Source organism: Desmodus rotundus, chromosome 7 (genome assembly GCF_022682495.2).
Source record: "Desmodus rotundus isolate HL8 chromosome 7, HLdesRot8A.1, whole genome shotgun sequence".
Classification (NCBI taxonomy): Eukaryota; Metazoa; Chordata; class Mammalia; order Chiroptera; family Phyllostomidae; genus Desmodus; species Desmodus rotundus.
Genome location: NC_071393.1, coordinates 82,546,070 through 82,562,877, shown reverse-complemented (window position 1 = coordinate 82,562,877; position 16,808 = coordinate 82,546,070). Strand labels below are relative to the sequence as shown.

Here is a 16,808-nt window from a genome sequence, read left to right as displayed (position 1 = left end):
ATCAAGAAATGTTGCTTACAAAGCAGATACGTAATTTTTAAATTTTTATATATTGATTTTAGAGAGGGAGGAGGGGAGACAGAGAGAAACATTGATATGTTGTTCCACTTATTTATGCATTCATCTTTTATTTCTTGTATGTGCCCTGACCCAGGATTGAACCTGCAACCTTGGCATATTGGGATGATGCTCTAACCAACTGAGCTACCCCAGCCAGAAGCAGACATTTTTTTTTTTAACTGCATCTTTGTTTTTTCAGATATGAAAATTTTGTTAGGCTTTGTTGTTGTTCTGGGGCAGTGGCTTTAAACCCAATCTGATGAAACACTGCTTTTCTAAAACAAAAAAACTTGTGTCCCTCTTTATTTTATAAAAATGAAATTTTATAAATACTACATGAATTTTTAAAAGAATGTAATATCCTAATTGTTTATTTTAATTTAATCTTAATTTTATTTTTTTCCGTTACCATTTAGTCCCCTTCACACCCCTCCGCCAGCAATCACCGCAGTTTTGTCCATGTCCATGAGTCCTTTTTCCTACGTGCTCAATCCCTCTACCCCTGGCCTACCCCCTCCCCCAGAAGTCATCCATATAATGCCCTAACTGTAATAAAGAGAGAGAAACAAAGTGATTTATAATAAAAATACATTTTTTCAATATGCACATGCTTGCACCTGTTAAATCAGTGTAAATGCTGCAATTGTGAGTGCAGATTAATACAGGAATGTTATTGGTAACTTAAATTCCATGGGAGCAGGAAACGACTCTTACAACAGCAGGACAAGGAAAAAGCAGAGAGAGGACCAAGAGAACAAAAGAGTAAAAGTTTTTAATGTTAGAATAAATAATAAGAAATAGAATTTGTATGTGATAAGAGAAATAAGGAAATAACATTAACTAAAATAGGAATAACATGCCATAATAAGTTATAGGCTGTTAATATGAGAAAATGAGTAAGTATACATTCTTATAAATTAGTTGCAATTTACATTTAAGTGCAATGTTAAAATATTTTCCTTGTTATGACATAGAACTGAGTGATGAAAAATAACAAAAAACATCTTTCATCTTGAAATACTGTCATATAAGTCATGTATTTAGTCTATATTAAAAAGATCTTTTTAAAAAATTATTTATTTATTTATGTTTAGAGAGAGGGGAAGGGAGGGAGAAAGGGAAAGAAACATCAATATGTGGTTGCCTGTCACGTGCCCTTCACCAAGGACCTGGCCTGCAACCCAGGCATATGCCCCGACTGGGAATTGAACCAGCAACCCCTTGGATCACAGGGCGGCACTCAATCTACTGAGCCACACCAGCCAAGTCTATATATTAAAAAGATCTTGGAGTCCATATCCATTGCTAAGTGATGGAAATAGAGGATAGGTTGGAAAAAGAAATTGTAATAAAGGTTGCTGTATAGAAGTTGCATGGTATGCTTCTGAAGACAGAATCAGAATAAGATGAAAAGCAGCAGGTAAAAAAACCCAGTGATTTAGGTACTGATTTTCACCACAAGGTATTTAAAATCATGTGGTACCAAAAAATGAAAATACATGGAAGCAATAATGTGAGATATTAAAGTAATATATCATTAATATATTTAGCATTATCAATATATGATCGATACCTCATTATTAATAGAATACTAGCATACGTAATATCATTAATATTTTAATGATGTTCTCTTAATATAACCTTTATTAGTGATAGTGAAATCTCTATATATGTATCTTCACTAATTTAGTAGTATTTGATTCAGAGTCTGTTGAAATCTATAAAAGAGTGTAAAAACTAATAAGACAGCTACAAATGCTGACTGATAAACATGTGTTAGTAAACTCAAATGGCACAGGTTTTATTGCTGTTAAGAGATTTTTCTCTAATGGTGAATAATTTCTGTTAAAGTTCTAAAGAAAAGTAAGTACAATCTTGTGTAACTTATATGGTAGTTGTATTTTTGGAAAGTTCATCATAGAACAAACCTTGATAACAGTACTTTTTGCATATATGTAAAGCAGTGCCACTGGATTTTCATTCATGAGCATCTGACTGGATAATAGAAAATTGTGTGAGATGTGCAGCAATTCATTTGTGAGATTGGCTGGCATATTGCATTGGTTTCTGGTATCCTTTGACCCTTACCTGTTAAATGTTAGTAATGGTCCTCAGTTACTGAAATGACCTCTCCAAACACCCTTTTCTAAATATTGAGAATCATTACTGTAAGGTATTTTTTTTTCCCAATTTTAGTTGATGATGCATATCCTCCCCTCACCCCATGTCACACTTGCTCTCCTACAAAGTAGTTTTTATGGAATATTCTTTGGGGAATGCTACTCTAAAGATGTCTTTTCATCTATTCTATTTATAACTTAACTCCTAGCTTTTTTACTATTTTGCATCTCTTAGATTTGTTCTAAAACTGCTCAGAGTCAAACCAGTCCTAAGAGCTTGCATTTAGAACTGTGTAACTAGACTGTGTGAAACATAGTTATTAATTAGGATACTCTTTTAGGTTGGATCCTTGGAGCAAGCTATGCTTGATGCTCTTGTAATGGACAGAGTTGCATTTGTAAAACTTCTTATTGAAAATGGAGTAAGCATGCATAAATTCCTCACCATTCCTAGACTAGAAGAACTTTACAACACTGTAAGTATATGTTAAAATTTTTTGTTAACTAAATTTTGTCATCTTTGAAAAATGTTGTTTTACTTGAACATACTCAGTCCTTTCGCTAAAACCTTTAATTAATGTCTTGCTAGATTACATGGAAAAAAATAACTAGCCTTTGTATGGATTGGTTATATGATAGGTGGAAGCCCTTTCCTCATTTCTGGGGATCTTTTCTTTTTTCTTGGTGATCATTTGTTGCACCAAATTTCGTTTGACTTCTTTGCCTAATGGAGAAATTACAAACTACTCTTTCTTTTCTCCTTTTTGTTTTTCACATTTGTGATTTAACCTTGTGGTGTCCCCCTTTTAGCTTACATACTGTTATTTATTATTCTAAAGAGTTTCTGAAAAGTAATTATTCCCTTCACAAAGCCTTTCTCATTTCCTTTCAGATTTCATGTTACAAGCATTAGCGAGGGTACATACTGTGCTTCTTAACTGGTTTCCATGCTACCAATATGAATTTAATTGAACTATACTTTGAGGAGCACTGTGACTAAATCTTAGCTTATTTGACTTCTTTGAAAAGCTGTTTATTCAACAGTTTCAACCTGTTTATCACCTCCTTTTCATTCCTAATGTCTTTGTACTAAGTCATTTATAGTCTATACCACTTTTGTATTTGACCTCCTTGACTAGTCTTTATTCACATCAATTCTTTAAACTAATTGTTCTTATAATCACATATTTTTACCATATCTTTTCCCAGTTTAAAAACCTTAGTTGGCTCCTCAGTATATATAGAATAATACCAAACCATTAGCTTGATTTGCGAAGTTCTCCAGCTTCATAGACATTGAAAATTTGCCCCGGGTATCTCTCTCATTTGGCCTTTATATTCCAACCTCACTCTCTTATACTAGGTATTTCAATTACATTGTCCACCTCCCATTTCCCCCAAATAAAATTTTTTACAAAAACCGTTTGATGTTTGTATAGTGCTGGTCATGTTTTTCTTTCAACTGCTCCCCACTTGCTGGAATTTATTCATTGTTTAGAACTTGGTTTAAATGCCATGCCATTTCCTTCATAAGCCCAGTAACATAGTCAGTTAAGTACAGTGAGATCTTCCTCTGCGGATTGTAAATTACTTCTGAGTGGGAATTATATCTTTAATTTCCCTCATTTTTTTCCTTTAATAGTGTCTACCACAGTTACATTGAACTATGTTGGCGTTTTATTGTCTCTAGTGAACAGACATAAAATTTAAAAGGATTATTCATTGTGCTGAAGTTTAGCTCTGAATATAAAGCAAATATAAAACAATAAAAATAGTCCTGGCTGGTGTGGCTCAGTGGATTGAGTGGCGGCCTGCAAACCAAAGGGCCACAGGTTCAATTCCCAGTCAGGGCAGATGCCTGGGTTATGGGTCAAGTTCCCCAGTTGGAAACATGAGAGAGGCAACCAATTGATGTATCTCTCACACATTGCTCTTTTTCTCCCTCTCTTTCTCCTTCACTTGACCTCTAAGAAGTAAATAAATAAAGTCTTAAAAAAAACAATAAAAAGAATAATTGGGAGAACAAAGAGGCAGAGGAGTAAGTGGAAGCTACACTAACCTCCTCCCATAACCAGTTGGGAATTATAATTAAATTGCAGAGAAATCATTCTGAATAACCAGCTGAACACTAGCTGGAGAGAAGACTTATCACCAAGGACAGACGGAAGAAACCACTTCACCGCAATGAGATTGGTAGGGAGTGGGGAGGAGGCTTGAGATGGCTGGCTGGCTCCCACAGGTGGTAACTGAAGTTCCAGAGGGTTATTTCAGCAGCCGGGGGGTTCCCCCTGAGAAGTGTGGGGTCTAAACCCCAAGCTGGGCTCCCCAGCTTATAGCACCAAAGCCAGAAAGGAATCCAGCTGTGAAAAGCAGCAGTGTTTCTGTCTGCCAGGGAGAGATGGCTGGAGAAGCAGATAACGTCTTAAAGGGCCAGTGCACAAAATTTCATTTATAGCCACTTACCCTGGGCTTTGGCAGAGGGAGGAAGGAGTGGGCTACAGGCACTAAAGGAGAGCCTGGGGTTGGTGGCTCTGGGGAGAGAACTGAAGGACTAACTCCCAGGATCCCCGTGCTGAGTCATTCTACTGTAGAAGCCAGTGCTCAGGCAGTGCTCTCCCCTCATTCTCAGGCAGTGCTCTCCCCTCCAGGTGGCCTCAGCCTGAGGGGAAGCAATAGCCCTGCCTGCAGGAATTACTCTGACTCACCCTGTGGTGCTTAAGCTAGGCTGCTGATTACAGCTTAAGGCCATATCATTGATCAGTTTAACAACTCAGGCAGAAAATTCGAAGAAGCAGTCAAAATGGGAAGATAAAGACACAGACCCTAAATAAAAGAACAAGAGAATTCTCCAGAAGAACTAGATGAAAATGGAGGCAAGCAATTTATCAGATAGAGAATTTAAAGTAATGATTATAAGGATACTCAACAGCATAAAAACAAGAGAAAGAAACTGTAAAAAAAAAAAAAAAAAAAAAAAGACCAGTCAGAAATAAAGAATGCAATATCTGAAATAAAGAATGCACTTGAAGGAACAAACAATAGATTAGATGAAGCAGAGGATTGAATCAGTGATTTGGAAGACAAGGTAGAAAAAAACACCCAGGTAGAAAAGCAAAAAGAAAATGAATTTTAAAAAATGAAGAGAATGTAAGAAGCATTTTGGACAGCATGAAGCATAACAACATGTTCATTATGGGAGTACCAGAAGAAAAAGAAAGTGAGCAAGGGATTGAGAACCTGTTTGCAGAAATAATGACTGAAAACTCTAATCTGGTGAAGGAAGAAGACACACAAGTCCAGGAATTTCAGAGTCCCAAACAAGCTGGACCCAAAGAGGCCTACACCAAGACACATCATAAAATGACAAGGCTTAAAGAGAATGAGAGAATCCTAAAGGCCACAAGAGAAAAGCAGGTAGTTACCTACAAGGAAGTACCAAGTAGGCTGTCATCTGATTTCTCAACAGAAACATTTCAGGCCAGAAGGGAGTGGTGTGAAATATTCAAGGTGATGAAAAGCTACAACTAAGGCTACTTTACTCAACAAGGCTATCATTTAAAATTGAAGGAGAAATAAGGAGCTTTCCAGACAAGAAAAGGCTAAAGGATTTTGTTGACACAAAACCAGTACCACAACAAATTTTAAAGGGCTTGCTTTAAGAAGAAGAAGAAAAAGAAAAAGGAAGGAAAAAACAGAGGAAAATGGTTAAAAAATAAAATGGCACTAAATATGTATCCGTCAGTAATCACTTTAAATGTAAATGGCGTAAGTGCTCTAAAAGCCATTCAAAAGACATAGGGTAGCTGAATGAATAAGAAAATAAGACCCATATATATGCTGTCTCCAGCAGATTCACCTCAGATCAAAAGACGCACACAGACTAAAAGTAAAGGGATGGAAAAAGACATTTTATGAAAATGGAAAGGAAAATATAGCTGGGGTAGCTATACTTATATTCTACAAAATAGCCTTTTAAACCAAGGCTATATAGTAAAACACAAAGAAGGACACTACATAATGATAAAGGGAACAATCCAAAAATCCATTGACCTTGATAAACCAGATTGACAAACCTTTAACTAGATTCATCAAGAAAAAAGGAGAAAGGACCCAAATATATAAACTCAGAAATGAAAGAAGAGAAATAATGGCACCAAAGGAATACAAAGGATTGTAAGAAAATATTATGAGCAACTATATGCCAACAAACTGGACAATTGGGACAAAATAGATAAATTCCTAGAAACATAGAATTGTCCAAAACTAAAGCAGGAGAAATCAGAGAATCTGAATAAACAGATTACACGTAGTGAAATTGAAGTCATTTAAAATTTTTTTTAAAAAACCTCCCAACAAGCAAAAAGCCCTGGACTGGATGGCTTCACAGGTAAATTTTACCAAACATTCCAATAACGAACACCTCTTCTACTTGAACTTTTTCATAAAATTCAAGTGGAGGAAGGATCCCTTGTAAAATGATTTTACAAGGCCAGCATTATCCTAATTCCAAAACCAGATAAAGACATTACAAAGAAAGAAAATTACCAGTCAATATCCCTGATGAACATAGATGCTAAAATCCTTAACAAAATTCTAGCAAATAGAGTGATACAGCAATGCATCAAAAAGATAATACATCATGATCAAGTGGGATTTACTCCAGTGATGCAGAATTGGTATAACATTTGCAAATCAATGTGTGATACACTACATAAACAAAAATGTAGGATAAAAACCACATGATATCAATAGATGCAGAAAAAGCATTTGATAAAATCCAGCACCTATTTATGATAAAGACTCTTGACAAAGTGGGAATAGAGGAAACATACCTAAACATAATAAAGGCCATAGGTGACAAACCCATTGCCAGCATCATACTCAGAAAGCAAAAACTACAAGTGTTCCCTTTAAGATCAGCTCCAAGACGAGGATGTCCATTTCCACCTCTCTCATTCAACATAGTACTGGAAGTCCTAGCCACAGGACTCAGACAAAAAGAACAAATAAAAGGCATCCAACTTGGAAAGGAAGAACTAAAACTCATTATTTGCAGATGACATGATACAATACATAGTAAACCCCATAGATTCCATCAAGAAGCTATTAGAACTGAGAGATGAATTCAGCGAAGTAGCAGGATGTAAAATTAATATCCAGAAATCAGTTGCATTTTTATATGCCAATAATGAGTTAACAGAATGGGAAATTAAGAAAATGATCAATTCACCATTGCTACAAAAAGAGTAAAATACATAGGAATAAACCTAACCAAGGATGTAAAAGACCTATACTTGGAAAATTATAAGACACTGAAGAGAGAGAAGAAGATACAAATAAGTGGAAACACAGACCATTTTCATTTTTAAAATGTCCATACTACCCAAAACAATCTACAGATGCCACACAATTCCTATCAAGATACCAATGATTTATTTCACAGAACCAGAACATTTCAAAACTTTGTATGGAACCACAAAAGAACCACATAGCAACAACAATCCTGAGAAGAACAAAGTTGGAGGAGTCTCACTACCCAATAATTGAACTATACTATAAGGTCATAGTAATCAAAACAGCATGATATTGGCATAAAAACAGGCACATCAATCTATGGAACAGAATAGAGGGCCCAGAAATAAGCCCACCCATCTACAGCCAATTAATATTTGACAGAGGAAGCAAGCACATACAATGAGGTAAAGATAGTCTATTAAATAAATGGTGGTGGGAAAATTGGACAACTAGTGCATAAAAATGAAACAACCTTCTTACACCACACAAACGAATAAATTCAAAATGGATCAAAGACTTAAATGTTAGACCTGAAACCATAAAAATCCAAGAAGAAAACATAGCAAATCTTGGACATTGCTTTTAGCAATATTTTATCAGATATATCTCCCCCAGGCAAGGGAAATAAAAGAAAAAATAAGCAACTGGGACTACATCAAACTAAAATATTCTTGCACATCAAAGGAAATCATCATCAAAATAAGTCAACCCACAGAATGGGAGAACCTATTTGCCAACATATCTGATAAGGGGTCAACATGCAAAATTTATAAAGAACTTATAAAACTCAACACCAAAACAAACCCAATTAAAAAATGGGCAAAGGACCTAAATAGATCCTTTTCCAGAGAGAACATACAAATGGCAAATAGCAAAGTCACTAATCATCAAAGAAATGCAAATTAAAACCACAATGAGATATCATCTCACACCTAACAAAATGGCTATCACCAATAAATCAACAGACAACAAGTGCCGGTAATGATGTGGAGAAAGGGGAACCCTTTTGTACTGTTGGTGGGAATGCAGACTGGTGCAGCCACTGTGGAAAGCAGAATGTAGGTATCTCAAAAAATTAAAAATGGATCTGGCTTTTGACCCATTGATTCCACTTCTGGGAATATATTCAAAGGAACCCAAAACACTTATTTGAACAATCATAAGCACTCATATGTTCAGTATAGTGTTATTTACAGTCACCCAGATAAGGAAGCTACCCAGGTGTCCATCAGTAGATGAGTGTGTAAAACAACTCTGGGACATTACACAATGGAATACTACTCAGCTGTAAAAAAGAAGAAAATTTTACCCTTTGCAACAGTATGGATGGACCTGGAGAACATTGTGCTAAGTGAAATAAGCCAGTCAGAGAAATACAAATACCATATGATTTCACTCATATGTGGAATCTAATGAACAAACTGAACCAACAAAGAAAACAGAGATAGTCTCTTAGATGGAGAACAGATGACAGCTGTGTGGGGGAGGTGAGAGGATAGAGGGATTGAGCAAAAAGGAAAAGAGACTCATGGACATGGACTACAGCGTGATGATTGCTGGGGGGGGAAATACAATAAAGATTTAAAAATTAACAAATTTTTTTTAAAATAAAAATACCTTGGGAATAAAAGAACTCTCTTCTAAAAGTAAAAACTCTTGAATAAATTAATGATATCCAACTGGTTAGTTATCACTTTGAAATGGTCTACTTTCTGTGGAATTCTTGCCTTTGTACCTAGTCTTGCCTAAAACACTTTTTTCCCATAACCGCTCTGTTGCCCGGTTTTGGTATGACCAAATCCTACCTGCTACTCCAGGCATCAGTTTGAAATTGACTTCAGCTAGTCTTTCTTGACCCTTACATTTTATGTACCCTTCTCATATGTCCTTTGTATCATGTTTCGTTATTATTCTTACCACTTTATTATTAAATACTCTTCTGTTTTTCTCACTAGACTGTTAACCTATACAACAATGCCTTGTTTATTGTTACAGCCATGATTCCTGGTACAGTACCTAAGAAAGGCTAAGTGTTCAATATATAGTTGAATAAATAAATAAATACATGTTTGAAAACCATTACAGGAGTCCTTGTAGTATATTGGAATACTTCAATATACTATATTATATTGACTTCAAAGTACCATCAGTGTTCAATTCATAATTACTTTATTTTTATTCTTTTATTACTTATGTACCATGAAGAAAAAACTGTCAATTATCCTACAACTGAATTCTAAGAAACTATCAATTATGTAATACTTTACTATTTCAGAGTTGTTAAAATATGTAAAAAATAGTATATTAGAGTCTATGAAAATTTAAAACTTATGGGGCATCACGGAGCTTTTTTAAAGACACAGTTTCTTTTTGTAACCAAGCAGTTTATAACCTAACATTAAAATAAAAGCTCTTAAAATATAATTTTAAAAATTTTTTAAAAAGCTACTATAAAACAACTCGGAGAACCAAGATGGCGGCGTAGGTAGACACACTGCGCCTCCTCGCACAACCAGAACTGACAGAGAATCGAACAGCAAGGGGGACCAACACCAAGGAAACAGAAAATAATCATTCATCCAGACTGGTAGGAGGGGCGGAGACGGCACTGGGGTGGAGAGGACTCTCGTGGCTGTGGCGGGACTGAGACTGGCGGAGTGTGGGACAAATGGCGCAGGCAGTCCGAGCACTAGCAGACCCTGCGGTCCCACATTTGCACAGATAAACCCAGAGGGCCGGACTCAGAGTGGCGGAGAGTGGGGCAGGCAGAGTGGCGGATAGCACATTGCGGCACCACATTCGCCCACAGATAAACCGGTCGAACGGCGGGCAGAGAAGCAGACCGCTGCACAACCCAGGGCTCCAGCTCGGGGAAATAAAGCCTCAAACCTCTGATTGAAAGCGCCTCTGGGGGTTGGGGCGGCAGGAGAGACTCCCAGCCTCACAGGAGAGGTTGTTGGAGAGACCCACAGGGGCCTAGAGTGTGCACAGGCCCACTTACTCGGGAACCAGCACCAGAGGGGCCCAGTTTGATTGTGGGTAGCGGAGTGAAAGACTGAAATCCGGAGGAGAGTGAAGCGGGCGCCATTGCTCCCTCTCGGCCCCGCCCCCACGTACAGCATCACAGCGCAGCGACCAGCATTACCCCGCCCCGGTGAACACCTAAGGCTCCGCCCCTTAAAGTAACAGACACACCAAGACAAACAAACAAAAAAAATGGCCCAAATGACAGAACACTTCAAAGCTCCAGAAAAAATACAACTAAGCGACGAAGAGATAGCCAACCTATCGGATGCACAGTTCAAAGCACTGGTTATCAATATGCTCACAGACTTGGTTGAATCTATTCGAAAAACAGATGAAAAAATGAAGCCTATGCTAAGAGAAACAAAGGAAAATGTACAGGGAAGCAACAGTGATGAGAAGGAAACTGGGACTCAAATCAATGGTATGGACCAGAAGGAAGAAACAAACATTCAACCAGAAAAGAATGAAGAAACAAGAACTTGGAAAAATGAGGAGAGGCTTAGGAACCTCCAGGACACCTTGAAATGTTCCAACATCCGAATTATAGGGGTGCCAGAAGGAGAAGAGGAAGAACAAAAAATTGAAAACTTATTTGAACAAATAATGGAGAACTTCCCCGATCTGGCAAAGGAAATAGACTTCCAGGAAGTCCAGGAAGCTCAGAGAGTCCCAAAGAAGCTGGACCCAAGGAGGAACACAACAAGACACATCATAATTACATTACCCAAGATTAAACGCAAGGACCTATATCCAAGATTACTGTATCCAGCAAAGCTATCATTTAGAATGGAAGGGAGGATAAAGTGCTTCTCAGATAAGGTCAAGTTGAAGAGGCTCATCATCACCAAGCCCTTATTATATGAAATGCTAAAGGGAGTTACCTAAGAAAAAGATCAAAAATAGGAACAGTAAAAATGACAGCAAACTCACAGTTATTAACGACCACACATAAAACAAAAACGAGAGCAAACTAGGCAAACAACTAGAACATGAGGGTTGTCAATAAGGGAGTGGGAGGGGGAGAGGGGGGTAAAGGTACAGAGAATAAGTAGCATAGATGATAGGTGGAAAATAGACAGGGGGAGGGTAAAAATAGTGTAGGAAATGTAGAAGCCAAAGAACTTATAAGTATGACCCATGGACATGAACTATGGGGGGGGAATGTGGGAGGGAGGGGGGTGGGCAGGATGGAGTGGAGTGGGGGGGGGAATGGGACAACTGTAATAGCATAATCAATAAATATATTTAAAAAAAAAAAAAAGCTACTATAAAACAAAAAAATAAATACATAAATAAAAATTGATCCCATTAGTGAGGCACGTCCTTTTTTTAATTGTATAACTCAGTTACTACAATAACAGTTAAGCATCAATTTATTGACATAATTTTTTTAATGTTTAAGGGATTATAACTTTGTGGTATCAGAGTCCTATGACATAAAAATTACTGAGGACCTCAGAGACCTGTTTCTAAAGAGGTTTTGTTTATATGTGTTAATAACCATATTAGAATATAAAACCAAGAAATCTTAAAAATATTTATTAATTTGTATTTAATAAATCCATTTCATGTTAACATTAAAACATGTTTTAAGAAAACAAATTAGAGTAGAATAATTTTATGATTTCATAGATCTCACTAATACGTGGTTTCATGGAAGGCGCTAGGTTCTCGTATTTGTTTTGAATTTAAACTCATGGTGTCACACATTAAGAAGCCTCTGGAAATTTTTACTGAACAGTCAGGCACAGAGAATGAGAAAATGCATATAACATCTTAAAATGCTTCTGAAAATACTTTTGATCCCATGAACCTCCTGAAAGGGTCTTGTGGGGGATTCAGAGGTTCCCAGATCACACTTTGAGAACTGCTGTGTTAAAGTATATTTATTTTATACTAAGAGGTTTATTTAATGAATAAATATTAATGGGTTAAGTAAGATAAAGTAGAGTTCTAAAAATTGCATTTTTATGTAATTATATACTGTTAGAGAAAATACAATGAAACTTTATAATACCTAAAAAATATGAAATACTTCATATTAACTTGGAAGACATTTAGTTTTTAAAAGTTAACACATGGAGGAGTGTGGGCAGAAAAAACTAGTGGATAGACTGAATATTGTAAAAAGAAGACAGCAAGGTGAGGTGAAATATATTTTATATACATATCCATTATATTCATGTTTAGATATTACTGGTATACATAATTTGAAAGCCAAGAATATCAAAGAAATGTTTTAAAAGAAATAATAGGTTTATACAATTAGATTTGAAATCTATTATCAAGTATATCTGATCAAAATGGAAAAGTGCTATGATAACCTTATAAAAAGTTAACAACACAACAGCTGAGAAAAATCCCATTTGTTGTTTCTTTTGAACAGTGGATTTAAAGTATTGAAAGTAAATCTCTTCGTTTGTGCTGTGTAGAATTCATTGCAATAAATTGCAGATGGGTCAAAACACTGTTTTAAAAGTTTACAATACATTTTCAGCCCAGTTACCTCTGTCTTGATGGGAGACATACACTTGATGGGTATTTTTTCAAAATAGGATACCATTAAAATAAGATTCTTGTAAAAAGGAAACTTGTGTTGAGTCTCACAGCATACATAAATGGAATTAAGATAGTAGGGAAAAGATAACATATATAAATGTTAGAAGTTTTTACCCAAAACATTTGAAGTATTGATACAACTTGATGATTAGTGGCAGAAATAAGTAGAGAAATTTTAACAGTATAGAGAATGTACATCTCCATTATGAATGAAAGAAATGTTAAATAAAGATAATTGTGAAACTTGCAGTGTTTGCATGACTTCTAGAAAACAAAGAGTTATGTATTGTTACATAAGTAAAAATATAAGAAAAATTATATATTTTGTTTAAGGTACATATGACAGCATGAAATGGTTATATCATTTTTTGTGTCCCATTTTAGAAACAACTTATTTAACTCAAAATCAATATAATTTGTGCAAGTGGTTTCCTAAAAGGTCTATACCTAACAAAAAGGGAAGTTGTTTTCATTATTTTAGAAGAAAATAGTAGCTTACTCTAATTTTTTTCTCCTTAAAGAAACAAGGCCCAACTAATCCAATGCTATTTCATCTTGTTCGAGATGTCAAACAGGTAAGAGATTTTTTTCCAAAAAAATGTTATCTAAAATAATTACATTTCATCTGATTCCAAAAAACATTTAAATACACTTAAAAATAGCAATAAAATGACATTTTTAGAACAAAATAAGGACTAAATATGTAGTAACATAGAATTAAAGAGCTTGATATATCAGAAATCAAGAAAAAGGAAAGTTTATGAAATTATGACCAAGTTTGCTGAGCTTCTAGTCATCTGAGATTATGGTAAATTTCATAATGCTCATTGGTAGAATGAATGTATCTTCTTTCTCCATGTTCAGAAGAAATTTGCTCCTGGGGCAAATAGAGGACATTGAATAAGGACATTGAGGGAAGCACTGGGTTGTGATCTTCATGGAAGATTTTGCCAGTAAAGATGCGAAATGCATGCCTCTGTGCAGCTGCTCTCCCTCCTCCTTCTCCTCTTTTTCTGTCTTTTTTAAAGATTTTATTTATTTATTTTTAGAGAGGGAAAGGGAAGGAGAAAGATAGGGAAAGAAACATCAATGTGTGGTTGCCTCTTGAGTGTCCCCTACTGGAGATCTGGCCTGAAACCCAGGCATGTGCCCTGACTGGGAATCCAGTTGGTAACCCTTTGGTTTGCAGGCTGGCACTCCTCCTGAGCCACACCTGCCAGGGCCCCTCTCTCTTTTTAAATATATGGTATTGATTATGACTGAATGAAATGATGACATTGTCATATGGTCTAAAGCCATTTTGTGGTGACTAAATTTGATACACTCACAATCATCTTTTCTTCTATTGGGATTCTTTAATAATTTTAAATATTTATTTAAAATTTATAGCCATTTAAATTATTGATATCTAGTAGTTTCATTTTACTAGATGAAAAAGTACTCTTAATTGAAATATTTTTAAGTTTCTGAACTAAAATGCTTGCTTTCTAGAATCCTTCACTCAAGCTTTTACTTGCTATTAAGTGTGAGTATGCTATTAAAAAACTGAAAAATTAAGATAGGAATGTAATTTTCTGTGTTTTGTAACTTATTTAATATTAAACAGGCCTATTACATAAGAAGAACCTATATTATACTTTAAAAATATTTTTCTTTATTTCAGGTTTTGCATGTGTTTTTCTTTATAGCTTGATTGAAATATATTTTATTACTATAATATTCATCCATGTAAAGTGTATCATTCAGTGGCTTTTATTATATTCTCAGGGTCATGGAACCATTACCACAGTGTGTCTAATTTTCAAGTATTTACAATGTCCTAAAAAGTAGCCTGGTGCACATGAGCAATCAGTCCTCATTCCTGCTCCTTCTCTACTACCTTCCTGAGGCACTGTTAATCTATGGATTTGCTTATTCTGAACATTTCACATTAAATTTTTGTTGTTTAAATCATTAAAGCTTTTTTACTTTTCCCAGAAAGCTTAAGCAATGGGGGAGACCTTTAGTCTAGGGGGTTTCTAAAAGGCATTTGCACTATGATTTACTTACGTGGATTAGCAGAAAGAATGGCAGTAGTTAATTCTATTTTTACACCAGTGGCTATAGTAATAAGCCCAATTTTTTTATTTTCTTAAGTGAAAAACTCTTAAAGGCAGTAATTGAGTATTTTCAGATTCAAATTAATAAGTTGAGCTTTATACAAGTTACTTACATAGTTTAAGAAATTACTTAAGATTTTTAGATAACTTATTTTCCTTAATTTAAATATTTCCCATTTAAGTGGGCTCATACCAAAATGGTATTTGTCATATTTTTAAAAACTAAATGTCATACATGAAATCCTCAATCATAAAGCATATTTTTGAGGTTTCTTAATATAAAATAATAAAAATTTTTATTTAAGATGAACATTTTAAAATTAATTTTTAAATCAGAGGTTTAAAACATATAGAATGTTCTAAATTCATGAAATTATAATTAGGGAAATGGAAAGAATGATGATGGTGGGAAGGCTGAATTAGTTAGCAGATATAAATCACAACCCCTGGGTGGTATGGCTCAGTAGATTGAGCACGCAAAATGAAAGGTCACCTGCAAACTGAAAGGTTACCTGTTGATTCCCAGACAGGGCACATGCCTGGGTTGCAGGCCAGGTCCCCAGTTGGGGATGTGCAAGAGTCAATCCATCAATGTTTCTCTCGCACATCGATGTCTCCCTCTCTTTCTTCCTCCCTTCCCTCTCTCTGTAAAAATAAAAATCAAATGTTTTAAAAAAAGAAACATAATTAATTTTAATGGTATTATTTTTGCAGGAAAATGGTGTTTATGATAGTTGGCTCTTAGAAGTTCCTTTTCCTCCACATGTGAAGTATTAGGGCAGTGGAGACCAAATTATCTTTCTACTATAAACCACACTTCTATCCTGAACCACAATATTGAAACTTCAAACTTCATAATCCCCTTTTCTTACAAAAGGAAGAGAAACAAATCACTCCTTTCTACTGTAAAGATAGCTGCTGGAAATCTCAGCTTTCTGTCATTTTGGAGAGTAGGCACATTTCTAGGCATTGTGTGGAATTACTGAGAAAGACTATCCTTTTTTAAACTTAATATTTTGTTTCCAGGGAAATCTTCCTCCAGGATATAAGATCACTCTAATTGATATAGGACTCGTTATTGAATATCTAATGGGAGGAACCTATAGATGTACCTACACTCGGAAACGTTTTCGATTGATATATAATAGTCTTGGTGGAAATAATCGGGTATGTGACTTTTGTGGGAAGTCTACATATGTGTTATAAAATTGACTCTCTCACTTTAAAGTTAGAAATTACTTACATTTGAATGGTTAAAGTAGCATTGTCTTAAAAATGTGAGATTTTCAACTGAGTACTTAGAAATATTTTATAATTGATATCCTAAACAAGTCATATTTCTTGTGTATGTACGCAAACACACTTATACATAATATAAATGGATTCTCTAATTTTTACAGCTTATCAGTAAATTTAAATCTGTAAAAACTAATAAGCTTTCATTTTCAGAGGTCTGGCCGAAATACCTCTAGCAGCACTCCGCAGTTACGAAAGAGTCATGAATCTTTTGGCAATAGGGCAGATAAAAAGGAGAAAATGAGACATAACCACTTCATTAAAACAGCACAGCCCTACCGACCAAAGGTATTTAAATATTATACTTTGTGGATTTTGTTCTTTCTAAATTACTGAGTCTTAGGAAATAAAA

General features: G+C 35.3%; 1 protein-coding gene across 2 annotated transcripts in view; it reads left to right on the top strand.

Moving 5' to 3' along the window:
- TRPM7 (transient receptor potential cation channel subfamily M member 7) overlaps positions 1-16,808 on the top strand; it is a 135,513-nt gene that overhangs the window by 66,391 nt on the left and 52,314 nt on the right. Inside the window, exons 12-15 of one of the 2 annotated variants that reach the window (XM_024568092.4) lie at positions 2,522-2,656; positions 13,583-13,636; positions 16,187-16,327; positions 16,610-16,744. In XM_024568092.4, the coding sequence (XP_024423860.3) occupies positions 2,522-2,656; positions 13,583-13,636; positions 16,187-16,327; positions 16,610-16,744 (465 nt within the window). The remainder of the gene's footprint in view (positions 1-2,521; positions 2,657-13,582; positions 13,637-16,186; positions 16,328-16,609; positions 16,745-16,808) is intronic. The other variant, XM_053929050.1, reaches the window with a different exon arrangement.